Genomic DNA, 17,062 nt, shown 5'->3' on the forward strand with positions numbered 1-17,062 from the left:
TCTTGGCATCATTTGCCAGCAGTTCCGCCCATGAATGACGTCGCTGCTTCGTGGCGTCCGGCCCACGTTCGAGAGCCCTTCCCCACAAAGCCGGCCGGCGTCGACGGCTTCCGCAAACCACCTCGCGCTTCGTTACGTGGCGACGACAGTGTCGCGCTGCCAACGGCCGACTTGGAGTAACGTAGCGTACCTTATTTTGGCGTTATTTTCGAGCACCTCCGAAGAGGCGGGGGCGGGTTGCCGACGTCGACCAGCTGAGTCCGGCGCCAAGTCAAGGCGTCCAAAGAGCACACGAGCAAAACGGCCCGGCGTCCTTGGCTCATTCTTCCACGGGCGTCGACCTGGCTTTGGCCACCCACCCGAACGCAGTTGCGAACGGAGCTGCGAGAGTTTCTTGGGGGGGGGGGGGGGGGGTCTTCTCGATCGCCGATGACGTCGCAGCTTGGAAACGCGCTTCGTCGTCAGTCGCGTCGACCCGCGCGTCATTCGAGCCGCAAGGGAGAAAGTTCGGGTTCCCCCCCCCCCCCCCCCCACACACACACCTTTCAAACTAAAATGAAAACTTATTTGTATTCTTTGTTTTTTGACTCAGCATGATATTTAGTTTTCTGTTTTGTGCTTTCTGCTGACTTTGGATACAGCGGGGTCGGTTTAAAGTGCTCGAGAAACACACTTGAGTTGAGAGCAGGTGACTTCGAATTGACCTGCAGACCGCAGCCGGACATAAAACGCCGTCGCGTTCGGGATATTTCGGCGCACGGAAAATGCAGACGTTGCATTGCGAAGCATACCCGCAGTCGCCGGTGAGCGGTTCTCTGTGGAGCAACGCAAAGCACAGCGGACGTCCTCCGCGGCCAGCGTCGCCCTCGTCGTATCTTCGCGCCCGCAATGAAACGTCTCCTTGGACGACGCTCGCTCGGCGTGAGAAATCTCAGTTTGTCGGCGCACGCCGCGACGGTTGTCGTGGAGACGTGGTCACGTGACGCCCAGTCGGCTGACGCTCGGAAGCGTTTGTGCATGTGCCCTTGCAATATGTGGTGGCGACGAAAGCAGACCCGGACGCGTGTCCTGGGACGGCCGACGAACAAAACCCAAGTTGAGCTTCCACAAACACGTGTTTATTCTTCACGAAATAAAAGTCCACAAGAAAAAAAAGTGTACTACGGATGTTGAAGCAAAAAGTGACGAGCTAGCACAGCGAAGCCAAGAGGCGCCACCGTGTGGCGCGATCCCGTACTACAACAACGGACTGCTGGACTCAACAAGTTGATTGATCCGCGGTGAAATCAAGACATGCCGTTGAGCTTTTCGTGTCAACGCCTTCACTGAAAGTCGATGAAAAAGCGCAAAGCTGCGGCGGGCAAGCAAAGGAAGGACAGAGGATTGTCAGGCAGTATCGGACCAGAGCTATTCTTTGCGCTGTGGTGTTAGAGCGCTTGCTGTTTTCTTTAATGCACAATCCGGTGCGAAACAAGGGACCTTTATTTGGAAAGTTTGGAAATGGAGAGGCTTTTTTCTGATGAGAGCATGTTTTGTTGTGGCGGCTGTTTTTTGAACCGGTGGCCGCAGTGCACGGATGGGACCTTCCATCGATCACCACCACGCTTTAAGTTCATCTTCTGGTGCTGCCCACAAAAGCCACCGCAGTACAGGCGCCGGGCCTTCTTTGGTTGCTCCACTGTCAAGAGGGCAGCAATCGACGCAACAAAGCGCTGCGCGGGGCTTGCACGCAGAGACTGAAGAGCCAGGGGATTTGACCTTTGATTTTAGCTGGCCGTCCGGCTGCCTGCCGGTGAGCCGGCTGGACCGGCGACCGCCTGAGGCGTTAAGGGCGGGTCCTCGGCCGAGTCGTTGGCAGAGTTGGCCTCCGGCCGATCAGAGTTTTCGTGGTCTTCCTCCTGAGGATAGAGCTGCGGGTACCTCTGCATGCACTCCTGCATGTTCCGGAAGTGGTGGATGCACTCGGAGCCCTTCACCTCCTCCTGACTGGAGTGAAAGCATGAGAAGGCCTCCTTGAACTGAGTGCCGCAAGGTCCGCTGGCCATGCCACCGAGGCACGGGCAGTTCCAATTGATGTCACCGTTGGGCAGGATGAGGCCTACACGCACGCACGCACGCGCGCGCACACACACACACACACACACAGGCGTGTGAGGGTTTCGCTCGTTTAAAATCAGTGTTCCATGACACGACTAAAGACTGACGACACGGCTTATCTACATATGGATCATTTTGACACCCAAGGGAAATGGCCTAACTGAAGACCTCGGCGCTCTGGACCAACCTTGCTCCTCATACGGATCATGTGGATCGTCTGCAATCAGCTCGGCGTTGCTCGGGGCCTCATGGTCCTCCTTGGTCACAAAGACAATCCGATCTTTACCTGGAAACACAACGCCGAACGATGCGGCATTTCTGTCACTACCAATTGGGTTGAGATAACGGCACGTGTGCCACACCAGATCATGGCGTGCAAACGGCACCCAAACACCGCACTCCCAAATCCAGCCAGGTACTAGTGAGAGGATGAACCCAGTCAATCAGTAAATCGGGTGGCAGTGGAACGTTAGCTTAGCATGGCAGTCGCACGGTGGCATAGCACACGCGCGCGCGCTCAGATGAATGAACGCTCTTAAGTTTTTACCTTCTTGCCTGCAGTAAGACATGTCTGCTACTCTTGGCGTCCGTCCGCCGAGGTGAAAGACTCAACAAAGGGCAAGATTTCATCTGACTGCCGGGTCTGAATGGATCGCCTGCCCAGCCTCGCCGCCACAGCGCTCAGCTTCTCCACCTGAGCGGCTCGCGAAGCGGCGCGCGATGATGACGTCAGATGACCGGCGTGACCTCTTCCATTCTGTACTTCGTCTTTTGCTTGCTCATCTATCTACAAAAATAAAGAGTTAATAATTTATCGATTACTAGTCGGTTATTTTCTGTCTTTTCGTCACGTATATTCGACTAGTTTGACATACGCACTTTACAAATTGCAAGCAACGGCTTTTTCATAGACGGCCCCGCTTAATGCTGACGCACATCCCGCGCGTGTCCTGACAGCGCGGTTCGCTCGTAAAAGAGTGCGGGTACTCGACTGGCCTGCCTGCACTCCAGACCCGTCTCCCTTTGAAAACACGACAACAGGCACCTCGGACTGCAAGCATGGGAAATAATTCCACCTAAAACAATTAGTGTCTTTCCTCAGTTCCCAAATGTTTATTGAATGTTGTAAAGGAAAAAGGTGAGGTAACACATCGGTAACACGACCCTGTCCCAAATAGATTGTCTTTGTACTGTATTCAGTTAAAGATAGGTTGAACGTGATTAGAAAAATCATTGGATTCCGTTTTTTATGTTTAACACAACGTCCCGACTTCATTGGAATTGGGTTTGTAATTGCATCCGGTTTCTATTCACCGTCTCCCTGTTTCACGGGTGATGTGGATCACAAGTAACAATCGCAAATATTCTTTCAAGCCCCCCCCCCCCCCCCCAACTAAATTTGGCTTGTGTTTCGCTTGCTTTTAAGTGCTGATTTACTGTCGAAATCAGTTCGCTGGACCCTGGGCACTTGTTCATACAAGTGACAAGCGCTTGAATAGTGGGGTGGGGTCTTCTAACGTTTTAATCTTTCCCCCTTGTGCACTCTGTTGATAATCTGTGCCTGCCTCTCTTTTTCCAAATCATTTCCTTTAACTGGTGACTTCTGGTGTAAGGAGGAAGCATGCACAGTTTTCGATACTTGGGACCTTGGTGATGTTTTAAATGTTTGATTTTTAGTTGGAGGGGTTTTCAGAGCGGAATAGAACTGCCACTTTTAGAGTCGATCGAAAGGAAGACAGTTCAAAACTGACATGCTGTCAAGACAACTTTCAATGAAGGCAAAACATTTCCAATTGTTGGAAAAAAAAAACTTTTAATAACAGTTATGTCTGTTACATAATAGTAAAAACCAAAATGAACCCCCCCTTTGCATCCATATCAAACCGACCGTCTGACTGACCCACCGTGCAGTTTTGTGCAGTGATTCAGTCCGGGAATGAAAGAGCAAGACAGTTCAGACGATCAACTTTACTTTACCAGCCAGAGGTTTGGACAAACGTACTGTGTCCTACCTATAGAAGAGAGGACCAGAGTGAATTGAGAATTCAAACGTCAAGGGTAAATGTGAGCAACGTGCCCAGATAACAGAAAGAAGAAAATTTTGTTCATACTCATCGCATCTCGCTCACAACTCCCCATCAAATGACTGACATGGCTTTCCTTGAGACATGACTAATGCCTGGAATTCATGTTTTGTCATAGTGTTCTTTGTGGAAAAATGCCCAAGGTGAGTCTAAGACAGCACCGCACACGCACACGCGCACGCGCACGCACACACACGTTGAGGGATTCTTCCGCTGATGAAAACAGTTGGTGGGCCAGTGAAGCCCTCCGTGATGGTAAGGCGTAGAAGAAATGGGCTGGCGACAATACCAAGTTCAAAGCAGGGAGAAAACAAAATGGGTCTCTTGACAATGCAAGAGAGACAAAAGGTGACAAATAATTCATCCCCGATGCAAAATGAACCGATAGTGCAATCTGCCCCCCCCCCCAAAAAAAAAAAGATGGAACGCACAAGAGTGACACGGTATGGAGGTGCTGCACATGGTCGACTTGGCATTTTCTAGAAGAGCAGCGCGCCCATGCTCCCCACTTCGCTCTGCTCTTTCACAAAGATCTCAAAGTACTGGTAGATGATGGTCACAGCCAAGAGGATTCCCGTGCCGGAGCCGATGGCGCCCAGGAAGTCGGCCATGACAGAGAGGCCTCCTATACAAAGGCCCCCAAAGGCAGCAGCGGTGGGGATGTATCTGAAAACGGCAAAGGAAACTTCAACTGATGCCATCCGGTTCACGGGCGTCTCTCGCGGGGGAGCGAGGAGAAAGATCCGTTTCCGGATCCGTACCTGTTCAGCTCGTGCACCATGGAGGTCTCTCGGTGTCCTCTCATCACCATCTGCTGCTCTTTCAGCTGCTTCGCCACCTGACGCCCACCCGACAAACAAGAGCGAACATGAAAGCGAGCCCTCGGTCAAAGGTCAAGTCCCGCGCACGCGTGCAAGACGCACATCTTTGGCAGAGGATCCCGAGACTTCGATCCAGGTCTTGGAGAAGAAGGCGCAGGAGCCGAGCATGAAGACAATGTAGATGACGGCGTGGACCGGGTCGTCCAGCACGGAACCGAAGGACTCCGGAGGCGACAGGTAGTAGCACAGGCCACCGACCGGGTAGGCTCGAGCCGGCCCGCCGGTCGATGTGTCCTGCGCCAGTCAGACAAGAGAAGCCAATTGGAGGCGGGGCGGGGCGCGTACCACCGAGGGTGCTTCAAGACGTTGGCCCCCGGCCGCCACTTACAGACCACGTTCCCAGGAGGTTCACCAGGAAGTTGCCACTGAAACGCGTCGACAGCATTTGAGATATGACGTAGAGGTTGGAGACCAAGGCCGACTGCAGGATGATGGGGATGTTGGAGGTGTAGAACAGTTTGATGGGGTAGGTGTTGTATTGGCCGCGATAACGGGCCGACTTGATGGGGAGGTCCACCCGGAAGCCCTGAGACGGAGGTTCGGGATGTGTTCAGCAGGCACACATTACACCCGCCGAATGGCAGAACTTGACGAGAGCGTTCGGAGCTTCCAATGCTTGGAAGAAACTCCATCTTCAGCCACAAAAGCGCAAGCGCAATACTGGCTTCCAACTGCGTCGTATTTTTCCCCGACAGCGTGCGGGGCAAACCTCTTTGACAAAAAGATTCGGGCGCAGCGAGCCGCACCGAAGACTGACGGCATTATGGGTGCGCGCTTACCTGGAAGTATATGACCACCGCAAACACAAAGACCGTGGCGATGAGGTTCATGAGGTTGGGCAGGTTTTGCCGGTAGAAGGCTTCTCGCAGGGCGCGCACCTTGTCCGTGCGAGTGGCCAACAGATGAAAGAGCGCGATGATGGCGCCCTCAAACTCGGTACCTGCGCAAACCGGAGGAGGGCTGAGTTGCGCCTCCGGCGCTCGCATTTGAACCTCCGCTCGGGGTGTGCGGGAGCGGCGGCCGGACCTCGCCCGGTGTTGACGGTGGTGGGGCTAAAAGCCTTCCAGACGATGGTCTCGCAAATGTTGGTGGCGATGAAAAGAGAGATGCCGGAGCCCAGGCCGTAGCCTTTCTGGAGCAGCTCGTCCAGCAGCAGAACTATCAGACCTGCGACGAAGAGCTGAACAAAGCGAGACGCTTTCAGCAAACGCCGACCGCTCACACTCTGTCGACAGCCTTCGCGTGCCAAGTCAATACGGTCCGACCTTGGTTCGCTTGGTTGGGGATTGTTTTTTTTTTTTTTTTAAACTCACACTTGCTCCAAGCAGCAGCCCCAACAGGGGGGAGTGAAGAGCAAGAACAACACCCGACGTGGCAAACGGGCATCCAATCAAATTATGAAGGTGCCAGTGTCCAATCGGTCAAGCTTGCACAGTCCGAGCTTATTTTTGTGCGAATGACAGTCGCGAAAGGCGTGCGCGCGTGGATTGGTTCCACCCGCGGTAACAAGGTCTTTTTCCACAAATCCGATTTCAAAGCCGCAAATGCATTTGCCAAAGGTTTTAGGATGCAGCTGGTTTGGTTCCCCGCTATTGACATCCGGAGACTGGCAGAAATAAGATGTTACAAATTCAGAATGATCACTAGCCTACTTTGTTCAATCAGCGATAACACCGGTCAACTATTGATATCGTTTTTTCCGTACTCATTTTTACGAGCACAGATCCGAGTCACTTTTTCTCCGTTGCTTTTTTTATTCCATCGCTTTTTCCTCGAGCACACCAGGTCAGCATCATCATCAAATCAAACGTAACGTTCAAGCAGTGGAGAGTGTGACTCCTTTTCACCTGGATGATGATGAGTAAGCAGATTCCAGCACCCATCTCTGAAGGGTCCCCATACATGCCAGTCATGACGTACACGATGGCCTGCCCGATGGTGATGATCATGCCAAACACTGCCACAACGCAGAGGATTATTTACAACAGTGTTGCTCACGACAAATTGCGGTGCAGGGTGGGGGTGGGGGGGGGGGGGGCAACGTACATTTCTGGGCACCGTTGAAGAGAGCGCGGTCCTTGGGAGTGTCTCCCACCTCGATGATCTTGGCGCCGGCAAGGAGCTGCATGATGAGGCCTGAGGTGACGATGGGCGAGATACCCAGCTCCATCAGAGTACCTGAAGACGCAAACACAGTCAGCACGCCAGAGCCGCGGGACACGCGCTCAGCCCTGACACGGACGCCCTTTGACCCACCACACCTGATAGTGAGACCGTCACAACCGAGAACAAGCAAACAAGTCGGCGGTCTCGAATGCGTGACCCAGTTCATCTTTTTGCATCGCGCTTGCTCTCATTCGGGTCGTGGTGAATCTATGCTAGCTGATTTGGGAGGGAGAGACGGCGCATATCATGGGCTGGTTGCCAAGCAATGGCAGGGACCCACATTGACAAACAAGTAAATACTCAAACCCATTCTCCCCCTCTCTGTCTCGCTCACACACACACACACACACACAATGGCACCATGGGACAATTTGGCATCTCCAATGGACCTCAAAAGCTTTTGAAAACGTTTGGGGCGCGGGAGGAAGCCGTAGAACTCGGAGAAAACACTCGCTGTGCCGCCCAATGGCAAAAATCAAAGCACATATTTCGTGCAAGCACCTCTGTTGGAAGCCAGAATGACTCGCATCCAGTAGAAGGGATCTGCCGAATCCGATGACATGATGCCAAAGAGAGGAATCTAATTTGAAGAAAGAATCAACGTTTACCTGCCACGTCCAACACAAAGACCCCCAAAAGACACATTTACACATCAGAGAGCGTTCAAGAAACTAACCTGGCAGCACACCAGGAAGATGAAGAGCGTGATGGCTGTCCATAGTACTTTTTCTCGAAACTGAATCTGTGAGGTACATTTTAAAAATAGCAAAAAATGAACAGTGATACTCCTGAACGTATGCGATGAGCAAACAAGTTACATATCGTCAACCGACTTACCTTTCTTTCTGGTTTCTGAATTTCTGGTAAGACCGCACAGAACGGCTTGATGACCTCCAAAAATTTAACTGCAAAAGAATAACAACACGGTATGTTTTAAACAATCACGGCGAAGTCCGTATTCGCTCCGTTTCGTTCCAGCGAGACCTGCCGTGCATGCTACGTCATCACTCAGCCAGCGGCTGCCACACAAACCAAATGTGAGCGTCTGTTCAGCTAGCAGATACTACCGGAGTTGCGTTGTTCCTTTTCTTTTATTGCTGCCAGAATAAGAAACGGTGATTCAAAACACAGGTTCAACAAAACAAATCAACAGCATATCGTTGGCGAGACCCGATCATCTTCCTGCCAACTCCCACCGAAACAGACTTTGACAGCCATTGAATGTTCTCATCACATCCATTTCAGGTGGCCCGTAGGCAAATGGGTTTTTAAAAGAAAAAAGGCGAGAAAATGATCTCCTATTAAATACAATCTGAACGTTGCCAAGCCTTTAGCGTGTGGCTAGCTAGCATTCAATCACAAACAGAATGCGCAAATGACTTCAAAGCAGCAAACTCTGGCGTCGGATAATGGCGGTGATGTTCGGAATGGCACCGGATCGTGACGCGGCGTTTCACTTCTTCAACACCTTAAGGTAGATCTGAGTAAAAACTTGACCATTCCCTCTGGCGTAAGCTAGCTCGACTTGCTACCTCCAGAGCCTAGGTTAGCCAATTAGCATGCCGTCCATCCGCTTCACGTTTTCAAAAGAACAACCGCAGCCAATCGTCCATGCCGAACAGCCGTCAACATTTGGGTGGAATTGCAAGAATCCGCACGTACTTCCCATGGTATCCTTGGGCCGACTCCGCCGAGTGAATGTTACCAGTTGTCGTGTTGCTTTGAGTCAGTGTGGCTCCATCCAGCAGCTCGTTGAGAAAAGAGCGAGCGAGAGAGACACGTCACCACACCAGCCGCTAAAACACACGTCACTTCTTTAGCTGGGACGCGCACGACTAGTGTGTATGTCGGGGAGGGGGGGGGGGGGTTGGCGCCTGGATCACATTCTACAGACTGACAAATTGCATCTTCGGCCATCCGTGCATCTGAAACGTACAAACGAGCGATTTGTTACATTTTGCGGATTTGAAATCGGGTTTGCGACGAGGATGTCGCCGCGTCTTAAGAGGGCGCGCTACACAAGCATGCGCTCAAAACACATCCCGACTGGTGCGCGAAGAAGACTCATGCTGGATAAACGCTGTGCAACCTACTTCCGCATCGGGCAAAACGTGTTAAAAGTCATCGTAGGGATTTTAAACGTCTCCAGTGACAGTGAACATGCATCCATTTTCGGATCCGCTTTATCCTCACAAGGGTCGGGCGAGAGCCCCTCCCAGCCGTCTTCGGGCAGTAGGCTGAGGACACCCTGAACCGGTTGCCAGCCAATCGCAGGGCACACAGAGACCAACAACCATCCGCACTCACACAATTAGCCTGTTTTTCGAATGTGGGAGAAAACCCACGCAAGCACGGGGAGAACATGCAAACTCCACACAGGGTGGCCGTAGCTGGAATCGAACAGGGTACCTCTGCACTGTGAGGTCGACGCGCTAACCACTCGTCACCGGGCCGCCTTGGATGTGAAAAAAAAATCTTATTTCGCAAACACACCAGTTTACCCACGAGGGCATACTTCTTGGCTCATAAATCAGGTTTCCCCACCCAGAAATCTCTCCATCGGTTCTATTTGACATTCACGGTCCAAATTGCAATTCGTGAAATACATTTTTTTTCTGACGGTATAAACCGAACACAGAGCACAGAGCACAAAACCTTCGTCGTGATCATCTTTCCTGCTTGCTCCCCTTGATAACAACGAAGTAGATTGTAACCAGTTTAGACCTCGATCTTGACTTTCCACATCAATTCGCTAACAAACCGTGCGCCCAGAACCCGAATAGCATTTACTTGGTGAATTTGACGCCCGATTTGAACCGAGTCGTGAAAAAGGACGGCATCCAAGACAGGCGGCAATGACTTTATCGCTCCACTGGATGGCGCCATACCACCGGTGGAGTTGAAAGCCCGCTTCCTCGTTTATCAAAGTCTCGTCGATTTGAGACTTTCAGACTCCAAGCGTCTCCTGAATGTTTCGTACTTTATAACCCGCTTCGTTTAATCAGATACACTTCACTTTCCACCCACTCGACGGCAGGCTCCACTTTGCCATACAGAAGCTTGAGACGTGAAGAAAAGGGGGCAGGGGGGGGGACTAAAAATACTCAGCTTTATTTGTTCATCTCCAGCGGATTACATTCGACATCCAAGAAGAGCACGCGGTTTCAGCAGCAAAGGTTAACATCAACTCTGTCGTACAGTCTGTCAGTAGGTTGCCCGACGCAGCAGAAAGCTCTGCAGCCGACCCATCGGGCTCTCGCGATGCAGCGACAGGCCCTCCTCGGGGCTCTCCTCCTCCTCCTCCTCCAGGAGCTGCTCCATGTACCAGGAGGAGCCCAGCAGGATGTGGCCGGTGGCCTGCATGGAGAAGACGGTCCATCGCAAAGCCTCCCTGAAAGCACCGCACAAACACGCGGGACATTATTCCCACCGGAGGAGGCGCTCGATTCGACGCACCGATGTCGTCCTCTCCCCACAAGGTCTGCGCTAGAGTGGAGCGCCGGCACCTCTTTGGCGATGCCAAAATTCATCTCAGAAAATAAATAAATAAATAAAAATCGAGCCCCTTCCACCTCTGCTACACCGGGGTGGAAGAGGAATGCGCTCTCCTGCGCGGGACGATTTTTGCCCCACACGCAGGCTCTCGCTCGTCATGCATTTGCCGCGCTCATCATCATTCGTGCTGCGGAAGCAATGCAAGAGGTCGGCGGAGAAAGAAGGAGCCGTGGCTTCCTCACGTGAATGGCGCCGTGCAGCGGGACGTCGGACACTCACTTCAACATCTTTTTGGCCTCAGAACAGCGCACTTCATAGGACAGGGAGTAGACGCCGTACAGTGTCGCCTTGACATTCAAGCAGCCGATGAAATCACTGGGGTGGCTTTTGTACAGGTCAAAGGTCAGCTTGGCCACATCCATCCGGCGCTGTGGCCTGCGATTGCTGAGCTCGTCTCTGGAGGGGGCGCTCTGGAGAAACGCAGGCAGGTCAAAAGGGTCGCGCAAACTTGCTGTCGCTTTTGCAAAGGCCGGACCGCCAAAATGGATTTGAGAGACGCTCGTGGGGGCTGCCGCACACCATGCGATGCTTCCGTATCTGACTAGGATATGACCTTTGCCCCGCCCCCCCCCCCCAAAAAAAAAAAATGCTCCGTGCCAGTCACTTGAACATCACCGTTCGTGTACATTTTCACCACAGGCACATACAAAACTATAACCATCCATCCATCCATGACCTGACCCGCTTTTTAGCCTCACGAGGGCCGCGGGCGTCGCAGAAGCCGTCTTTGCGTGTTGCAGTAAAACAATCCATGTGGACCGTGCATAGTTTCAGATTTCATTGTCCAGATTAAAAACCCGCAGGGGGAAATTCATCTTGCATTTAGCTGTATATTTTGTATCGCAGCCAACACACATCACCTCATGGACCACACATTCAGGTGTTGAAGTGGGGGGGGGCACACAAAAAGCGTCAAGGCGCACAGATAGCAAGGAAGCAGACTGGTCTTTCTCCCAACATGTTTACTGAAGGACTCCGAGCAATAGCCTGTGGCGGGGGGGGGGGGGGGGGGGGGGGGGGCGCCACAGATGTCAACTCTGCTTCCAAACATCAAGCGATGGACTGGGCTGATCTGCAGCGCTCCCTAGTGGGCAATATGTACCTGAGGCGGGGTCCACTTCTGCCCTTCCTCCAGCACCATGAGGACAGTGTTGTCAGGCAGCGTCGTGAAGAACTCCTCCGTGTCCACACCTGTGCCGTCTTCCTCCAGGACCAGGCCGCTGGCACACGGCACGTTTAAGGAGTCGCCGACCTACACGGGGCACAAACGGACCCATTCATTGGGAACCGTGGCTGCAGTCCATCTAGTCAGGAAGCAGATTCGTTACGACGTTTTTGCTTTCGGCGGAGGCACGTCCAGTGCGTGACCGGTGCTGAATTAAAGGGGTGCCGGGCCACTCAATTCAAGGTCTTCCCTCTGCTCGCACACCTTGTTAATCAGGTCTTCCAACGCATCCGCCATGACGCCCTTCTTCAAACTGCGGTCAGCATTCGTCACTCGGAATGGTTTTGGCCGAGACGCCCGCCTTGACAGAAGCTGCTGGGTCACGGATGCGCTGGCTGACATGCTGGCAGTCACGCACCTGATGGAGGAGAGGAGAGGGGAGGGTGGTGATGCCAGGTGCCTTTTCCGCTCATTTCCTTCCCGGGGCGCCTCATCTTACTTGGAGAAGGATGACAGGGTCAAGAGGTTAAGAGACTTGCGAGCATAATCCATCACTGGAGTGACAACTTCTCAACCTGCGGGACAAGGCCGGGAATGAACACGGCGCTTCAAAAGTTGGCTCACGTTGAAAAAAAAAAAAAGGTGAAGAAATGCACACCGTTCACTCGTCATGCAAACACGTCAGAAAAAGTACGGCGACAAACCTCTTACGGGCAAAAAAAGATGCAACAGCTCTTCCAGACGACTGCTCCGAAATAATCCTTGCGATGGTCGCCGCTATCTTCCCGTGCCAAGTTAAGCCTCAGCGAAAATGCGCACTCTCCCTTCTCCGGACGACTGTGAATCACGGTGGCGACAGCTGGCAGGTGAACCTTGTACAGTGAAGCAAGTCAAATGCCATTGCGCAAAACTGCATGCCCCGCCCCCTCCCCCTCAAAGTCCTGGACTGACACCAAGTCAAAGTGGATAAAAGTTCAGCAAAATTCCCCTCTCTGTTGGAATGTATCTGGGGCTTCGTCAGAAAACTTGACTGTGTGCTGACAATCCTGACACATCAGCAAAGACAAAACAACTGCAGACATTTGTTTCAAAAGAAAAAAAATGTTGGTGCATGAGAGATGACATTTTGACTTGACGGGAGACGATCCATAAAAATGATCATGTGGCTGAATTTGAAATACTTTTTTTGTGCTGTTGGCTCTTGTGTTAAAAAGTGAGAAATCGTTTACTTCGTCAAAGCCATCTACCCCCCCCCCCTCAGAAAAAAAACCCCTGCTTCATATCAGCTCAAAACCAGCAACTGAACAGGCAATTTTTAGAGACGTGAACATTAATTACGGTCCCATACATATATGTAAAAAGATGTTGACATATTTTGTTTCTTGGTAGCCAGTTATGTTTTTGTCCCCCCCCCCCCCCCACCCCCCTTCCTTTTACCTTTTGGGTAGGCTCTTAAAATAAAACCAACCATGTGGTGTACACACACACACACAAAAAGCAAAACACTTGGGCTCAGTGATCTTAAGTCCGATATAATCAGAAAGTCTTACTTGGGCTAAGAGTAACTAAATGATTTGGAGGATCCATCATTTGCAAAATTTCAAGCATTTACTGAAATACTTGATCGGCAGCAAGCAAGAAGATCCCCCTTTGCAGCTCACTTTAACAGTATTAGAAGCGCATTCACAGCCCACATGCGACAAACTATAGGAGCACTGCGGGACTGTTGCTTGAACGTATTCGAAAACCAATCCTCCATTTGCAATTGTAAGTTTCTCAACGTTGTACGATTTGAAAATGCATTAAGAGATACTAGAAAGAGCCGGGAAATATGTGTACTAAGAAAGAAAACAGAGTCAGACTTACGCGTTAGTTGGATGCTCGCCCAGTTGCCGATGCGCACGTGGCTCTTCGTTGAACACACCTGGCCCACGTTTCTGAGTGATTGCGGTGCGTCGCTGTCACTTGCGGTTATAACCGGAAGTCGTTCATTGATTTCGCATTATCACGATTTGTTCGGTGCGTCTTCAGTTATTGACACAAACCACCGTGTAAATAGCAAACGACTAATTGATCATGAACTACTAATAATAAATGAGATTTGCGGTCCGTGATCTGCGCCGCTTGCTGCTCACGAGAGGGGGGGGTGCCGGATCCTCTCCAAGTCGTCTTGGGGCAGTGGGCCCGATCCGCCCTTTGAAGCGGTCGCCGGCCAATCGCAGGCCACACAGAGCCACCCGACATTCGTTCGCACTCTCAATCGCACAATTTCGAGCACGGGTGTCAAAGTCGAGGCCCGGGGGCCAGATCTGGGCCACCACATCATTTTAGGTGGCCCGCAAAAAGCAAATCAGGCACGTCAACTTCCACGATGCTTGCTGGAATTTCAAATTGTCATATGGAATTCATAAGAACAACGTTTGAACAAGCCATTATTCTTGACTTCTGATTTCACATCTAGTTACCCGCCAATGTGTTGTGTAGGTGATTCAACATGTATATGGTTTCACAAAATTCACCGTCATCACGGCCCCCCCAAGGGAAACCAGCATTAGAATGTGGCCTGCGACAGAAGTGAGTTTGACACACCTGATTTAGGTTGATCAATTAACGTAGCGTGCATTTTTTTTCTGCACTGTGGGAGGAAACGTGGAGAAAACCCACATAGACGAGGCTATGATACGCAAGCTCCGCTATTCCTTTTCTTCCCGGGGGTCGATCTCCCGCTCGCACGATTTCTATTTGACGGCTCGCCGGCGCAGAGGGAAATGAATACGACTTGAGCAAAACAAACAGAACCATCATGTTTAATTCCACAGGCTTCGTTTGAATTCTTGGCATGCAAAAACACAAGGAAGAGAGTTTGAGGAGATGGACGTGAACGATATGGACGAGACGGCGGCGCGGCTCTGTCCTCATCTACAAGTGATGTCGAAGTGCACGCACGGGTTTTGCCGGTGATACGAGGAGAAAGGAAGACCCGACCGGGCTCAAGTCGTATCCGAGCTAAAGTCGTATCCGAGCTACTCACGCTGTCGGTGATGAATGTTTGTTCTCCATCTGCCGCTTTCCTGCCTCCCCCGCGTGCCGGCATGCTCGATTCTCCTTCCTCTTGCCGATGCGCGCCATCAGTTGCGCATTGGCCGCCGCTTTGGTCCTCAGGTCCTGGTTCTTGGCCAGGTCTATGAGGACGCTGAGGATACTGGTGGGCACATCGAGAGACAGGGCGAAGCGGGACGCCGGCTGGGCTCTCTTCGGCACCCGCCGCACAAGCGCGCGGTCCCCGGGGGGCGGCCGCCAATTCGACACGCCGCCGCGGTTCGTGACGCCCACGGCGAGCGCGCTTCTCCTCGCGTCCTCCTCCAAGTCAGCGAGAGCGGCACCCCTCCTCGGAGCCGGGACCCCGCGAGCCAGCGGCGAGGTGGGGCACAGGCACAGGCACAGGAACAGGAACAGGAACAGGCGCAAGCTCAAGCGCGCCGTCTTCATGCTCGCGGGTCTGTTGATGCAAATTCCATTCAAGGCAGGGCATGGCAGCTTAGCGCCCTTCATACACGAGGCGACTCACTCAAAGCGTTCTTCAAATAGTCAAGGAGCAACATTTAACGGCAACACAAGTGACGACATTTGAAAGCAAAGCAGAGAGATTAAACTCATTCAGTACCAGCCAATTCTAGACCAAATCTGAAAAGACGTTTAAAAACGTCTTTGGGAGTGAATGAGTTAAAAAGAAAGTCGTTGACCAAAATGACCAAAAGAACGCACAGCGCGAAAACATGATTTGGGGACAAAAACAATGAGAGAGAAAAGACCTTCGTCATAGGCAGGAGGGTCAAGCGCATGATCGGTCTAACCTGGATTGAAAGGACGAGGTCATTCGAACAAACGGCTTTGAAGCACCCCGCAGGAGAATACACGCGCAAATCAGACAATACAACAACTTCGAAGGTGTCGCTGATAATAATAATAATAAGAATACATTTTATTTATAAGCCAACAGGTCACGAGACATGAACAATGATGAGCACAACTCACTCAGTGTCGCGACGGCGGATTGTCGGTAACTTGGAGAAACAAAACAAGGCACCTCAACTTCCAGCGCTGGAAAGAATCTGGCTAGTGGACTAACCACCCCCCCCCCCCCCTGGAAAAAGCGGTCCTCTCTCTCCTCCTCGGCAACGACGGGAGCGACCGGCGTGTCACGCAGCAGGACGTTCAAGCGGCACCGCGACCCCGCTCCTCTTCACCGCCGTCCCCTCTCTCTGTTGGATGTGCCCCCCCTCCCTTCTTGAAATCTCATTTCCTCCACCGTCATTGCGATGGCTTTCTCCCGTCTAAAAATAACACGATGGCACTCATTTGCCCGCGATGTCGCGGACGGTCAGCGCAAAGAAGAAAAGCGCCGTTCTGCGAAACTCGCGCACGTGCGCGAGCGAGTTGGAGTCGATCGCCAACACTCGCGCGGGCATTTGATTGGTCATGCGCAAGAGCGACACAGCGAACGGGATTACAGTGAGAAGACTGACCACAGAAATGAGGATCATCTTTTGCGTGCGTGGCCTCCAACATCCCTCGGGCCGTCCGCATTCACGTTCGCGTTTCTCGCGCTGATGAGCGAGCGCTGCGTGTCGCTCCAATACGGAACCAGAGCGACTGACGACTCAGGGGGGGGGGGGGGGGGGGGCAGTCCCCAAAATGTGCTCGGCAGTCACGCGTTTCCACGCATCCACCCCCCTAGTCTAAACCCCGTTTTCTGCTTCGTACAGTAGCGCGTTTGTGGAAGATGAATTCAAAGCGGATAAGGCTACCCCTTTTTTTCATGATGATTGGAGAGGGGGGGCTGCCACTTGGGCCTTGTACTGCCACCTGCTGTCGACTGAAAAGGACATCACGGTGCCGAAGATCTCAGCCGCTGACCGTCACCGCTCGTCCTACAAATCAACGCATAATACAATATTGAACTAAAATGGCGGCGAGCCGTAAACGGCCGTGTTTGTCCGACCTTGTGGTGAGCGGCAATCTGGGCACACAAACCCTTTGCTCTCGACCGCTTCCCGTTTCATGGGAAACAGCCTTGGCAAAATCCCAAAGACACCCGCGTTCACCGCCAAGCG

At 52.2% G+C, this 17,062-nt stretch overlaps 4 protein-coding genes across 6 annotated transcripts; all 4 read right to left on the reverse strand.

The window, feature by feature from the left end:
- Window positions 1–1,096: 1,096 nt before the first annotated feature.
- Window positions 1,097–2,818, reverse strand: chchd4a (coiled-coil-helix-coiled-coil-helix domain containing 4a). Its single transcript, XM_086117828.1, has 3 exons — window positions 2,645–2,818; window positions 2,285–2,383; window positions 1,097–2,098 (listed from the first exon to the last, which is right to left on the reverse strand). Exons 1-3 carry the CDS (start codon window positions 2,664–2,666, stop codon window positions 1,767–1,769), a joined length of 453 nt encoding a protein of 150 aa, XP_085973954.1. The 5' UTR covers window positions 2,667–2,818; the 3' UTR covers window positions 1,097–1,766.
- Window positions 2,819–3,890: 1,072 nt separating this feature from the next.
- Window positions 3,891–9,051, reverse strand: LOC147201881 (protein transport protein Sec61 subunit alpha-like 1). Its single transcript, XM_086117941.1, has 12 exons — window positions 8,891–9,051; window positions 8,066–8,133; window positions 7,905–7,970; window positions 7,730–7,808; window positions 7,109–7,240; window positions 6,910–7,019; window positions 6,089–6,242; window positions 5,842–6,002; window positions 5,391–5,588; window positions 5,105–5,296; window positions 4,943–5,019; window positions 3,891–4,847 (listed from the first exon to the last, which is right to left on the reverse strand). Exons 1-12 carry the CDS (start codon window positions 8,895–8,897, stop codon window positions 4,661–4,663), a joined length of 1,431 nt encoding a protein of 476 aa, XP_085974067.1. The 5' UTR covers window positions 8,898–9,051; the 3' UTR covers window positions 3,891–4,660.
- A 1,272-nt stretch (window positions 9,052–10,323) lies between these two features.
- On the reverse strand, window positions 10,324–14,062 carry LOC147201882 (lipid transferase CIDEC-like). 2 transcript variants are annotated; one of them, XM_086118850.1, is made up of 7 exons: window positions 13,815–14,062; window positions 12,660–12,820; window positions 12,448–12,523; window positions 12,213–12,366; window positions 11,886–12,035; window positions 11,003–11,193; window positions 10,324–10,619 (listed from the first exon to the last, which is right to left on the reverse strand). In XM_086118850.1, the coding sequence occupies exons 3-7, from the start codon at window positions 12,498–12,500 to the stop codon at window positions 10,433–10,435; spliced, it is 735 nt and encodes a 244-aa protein (XP_085974976.1). In that variant the 5' UTR covers window positions 12,501–12,523; window positions 12,660–12,820; window positions 13,815–14,062; the 3' UTR covers window positions 10,324–10,432. The 2 variants fall into 2 exon arrangements, with proteins under 2 accessions (XP_085974976.1, XP_085974974.1); XM_086118848.1 differs by having other exon boundaries at window positions 12,653–12,820; window positions 13,815–14,052.
- Window positions 14,063–14,737: 675 nt separating this feature from the next.
- Window positions 14,738–16,579, reverse strand: LOC147201883 (urocortin-3-like). Of its 2 annotated transcripts, none has more exons than XM_086118852.1 (2): window positions 16,475–16,579; window positions 14,738–15,447 (listed from the first exon to the last, which is right to left on the reverse strand). In XM_086118852.1, the coding sequence occupies exon 2, from the start codon at window positions 15,435–15,437 to the stop codon at window positions 14,976–14,978; it is 462 nt and encodes a 153-aa protein (XP_085974978.1). In that variant the 5' UTR covers window positions 15,438–15,447; window positions 16,475–16,579; the 3' UTR covers window positions 14,738–14,975. The 2 variants fall into 2 exon arrangements, with proteins under 2 accessions (XP_085974978.1, XP_085974977.1); XM_086118851.1 differs by lacking the exon at window positions 16,475–16,579 and adding an exon at window positions 15,984–16,078.
- Window positions 16,580–17,062: the final 483 nt, after the last annotated feature.

This window comes from Hippocampus guttulatus, chromosome 8 (genome assembly GCF_054856545.1).
Source record: "Hippocampus guttulatus isolate MCC_2025c chromosome 8, RoL_Hgut_1.0, whole genome shotgun sequence".
Taxonomy (NCBI): Eukaryota; Metazoa; Chordata; class Actinopteri; order Syngnathiformes; family Syngnathidae; genus Hippocampus; species Hippocampus guttulatus.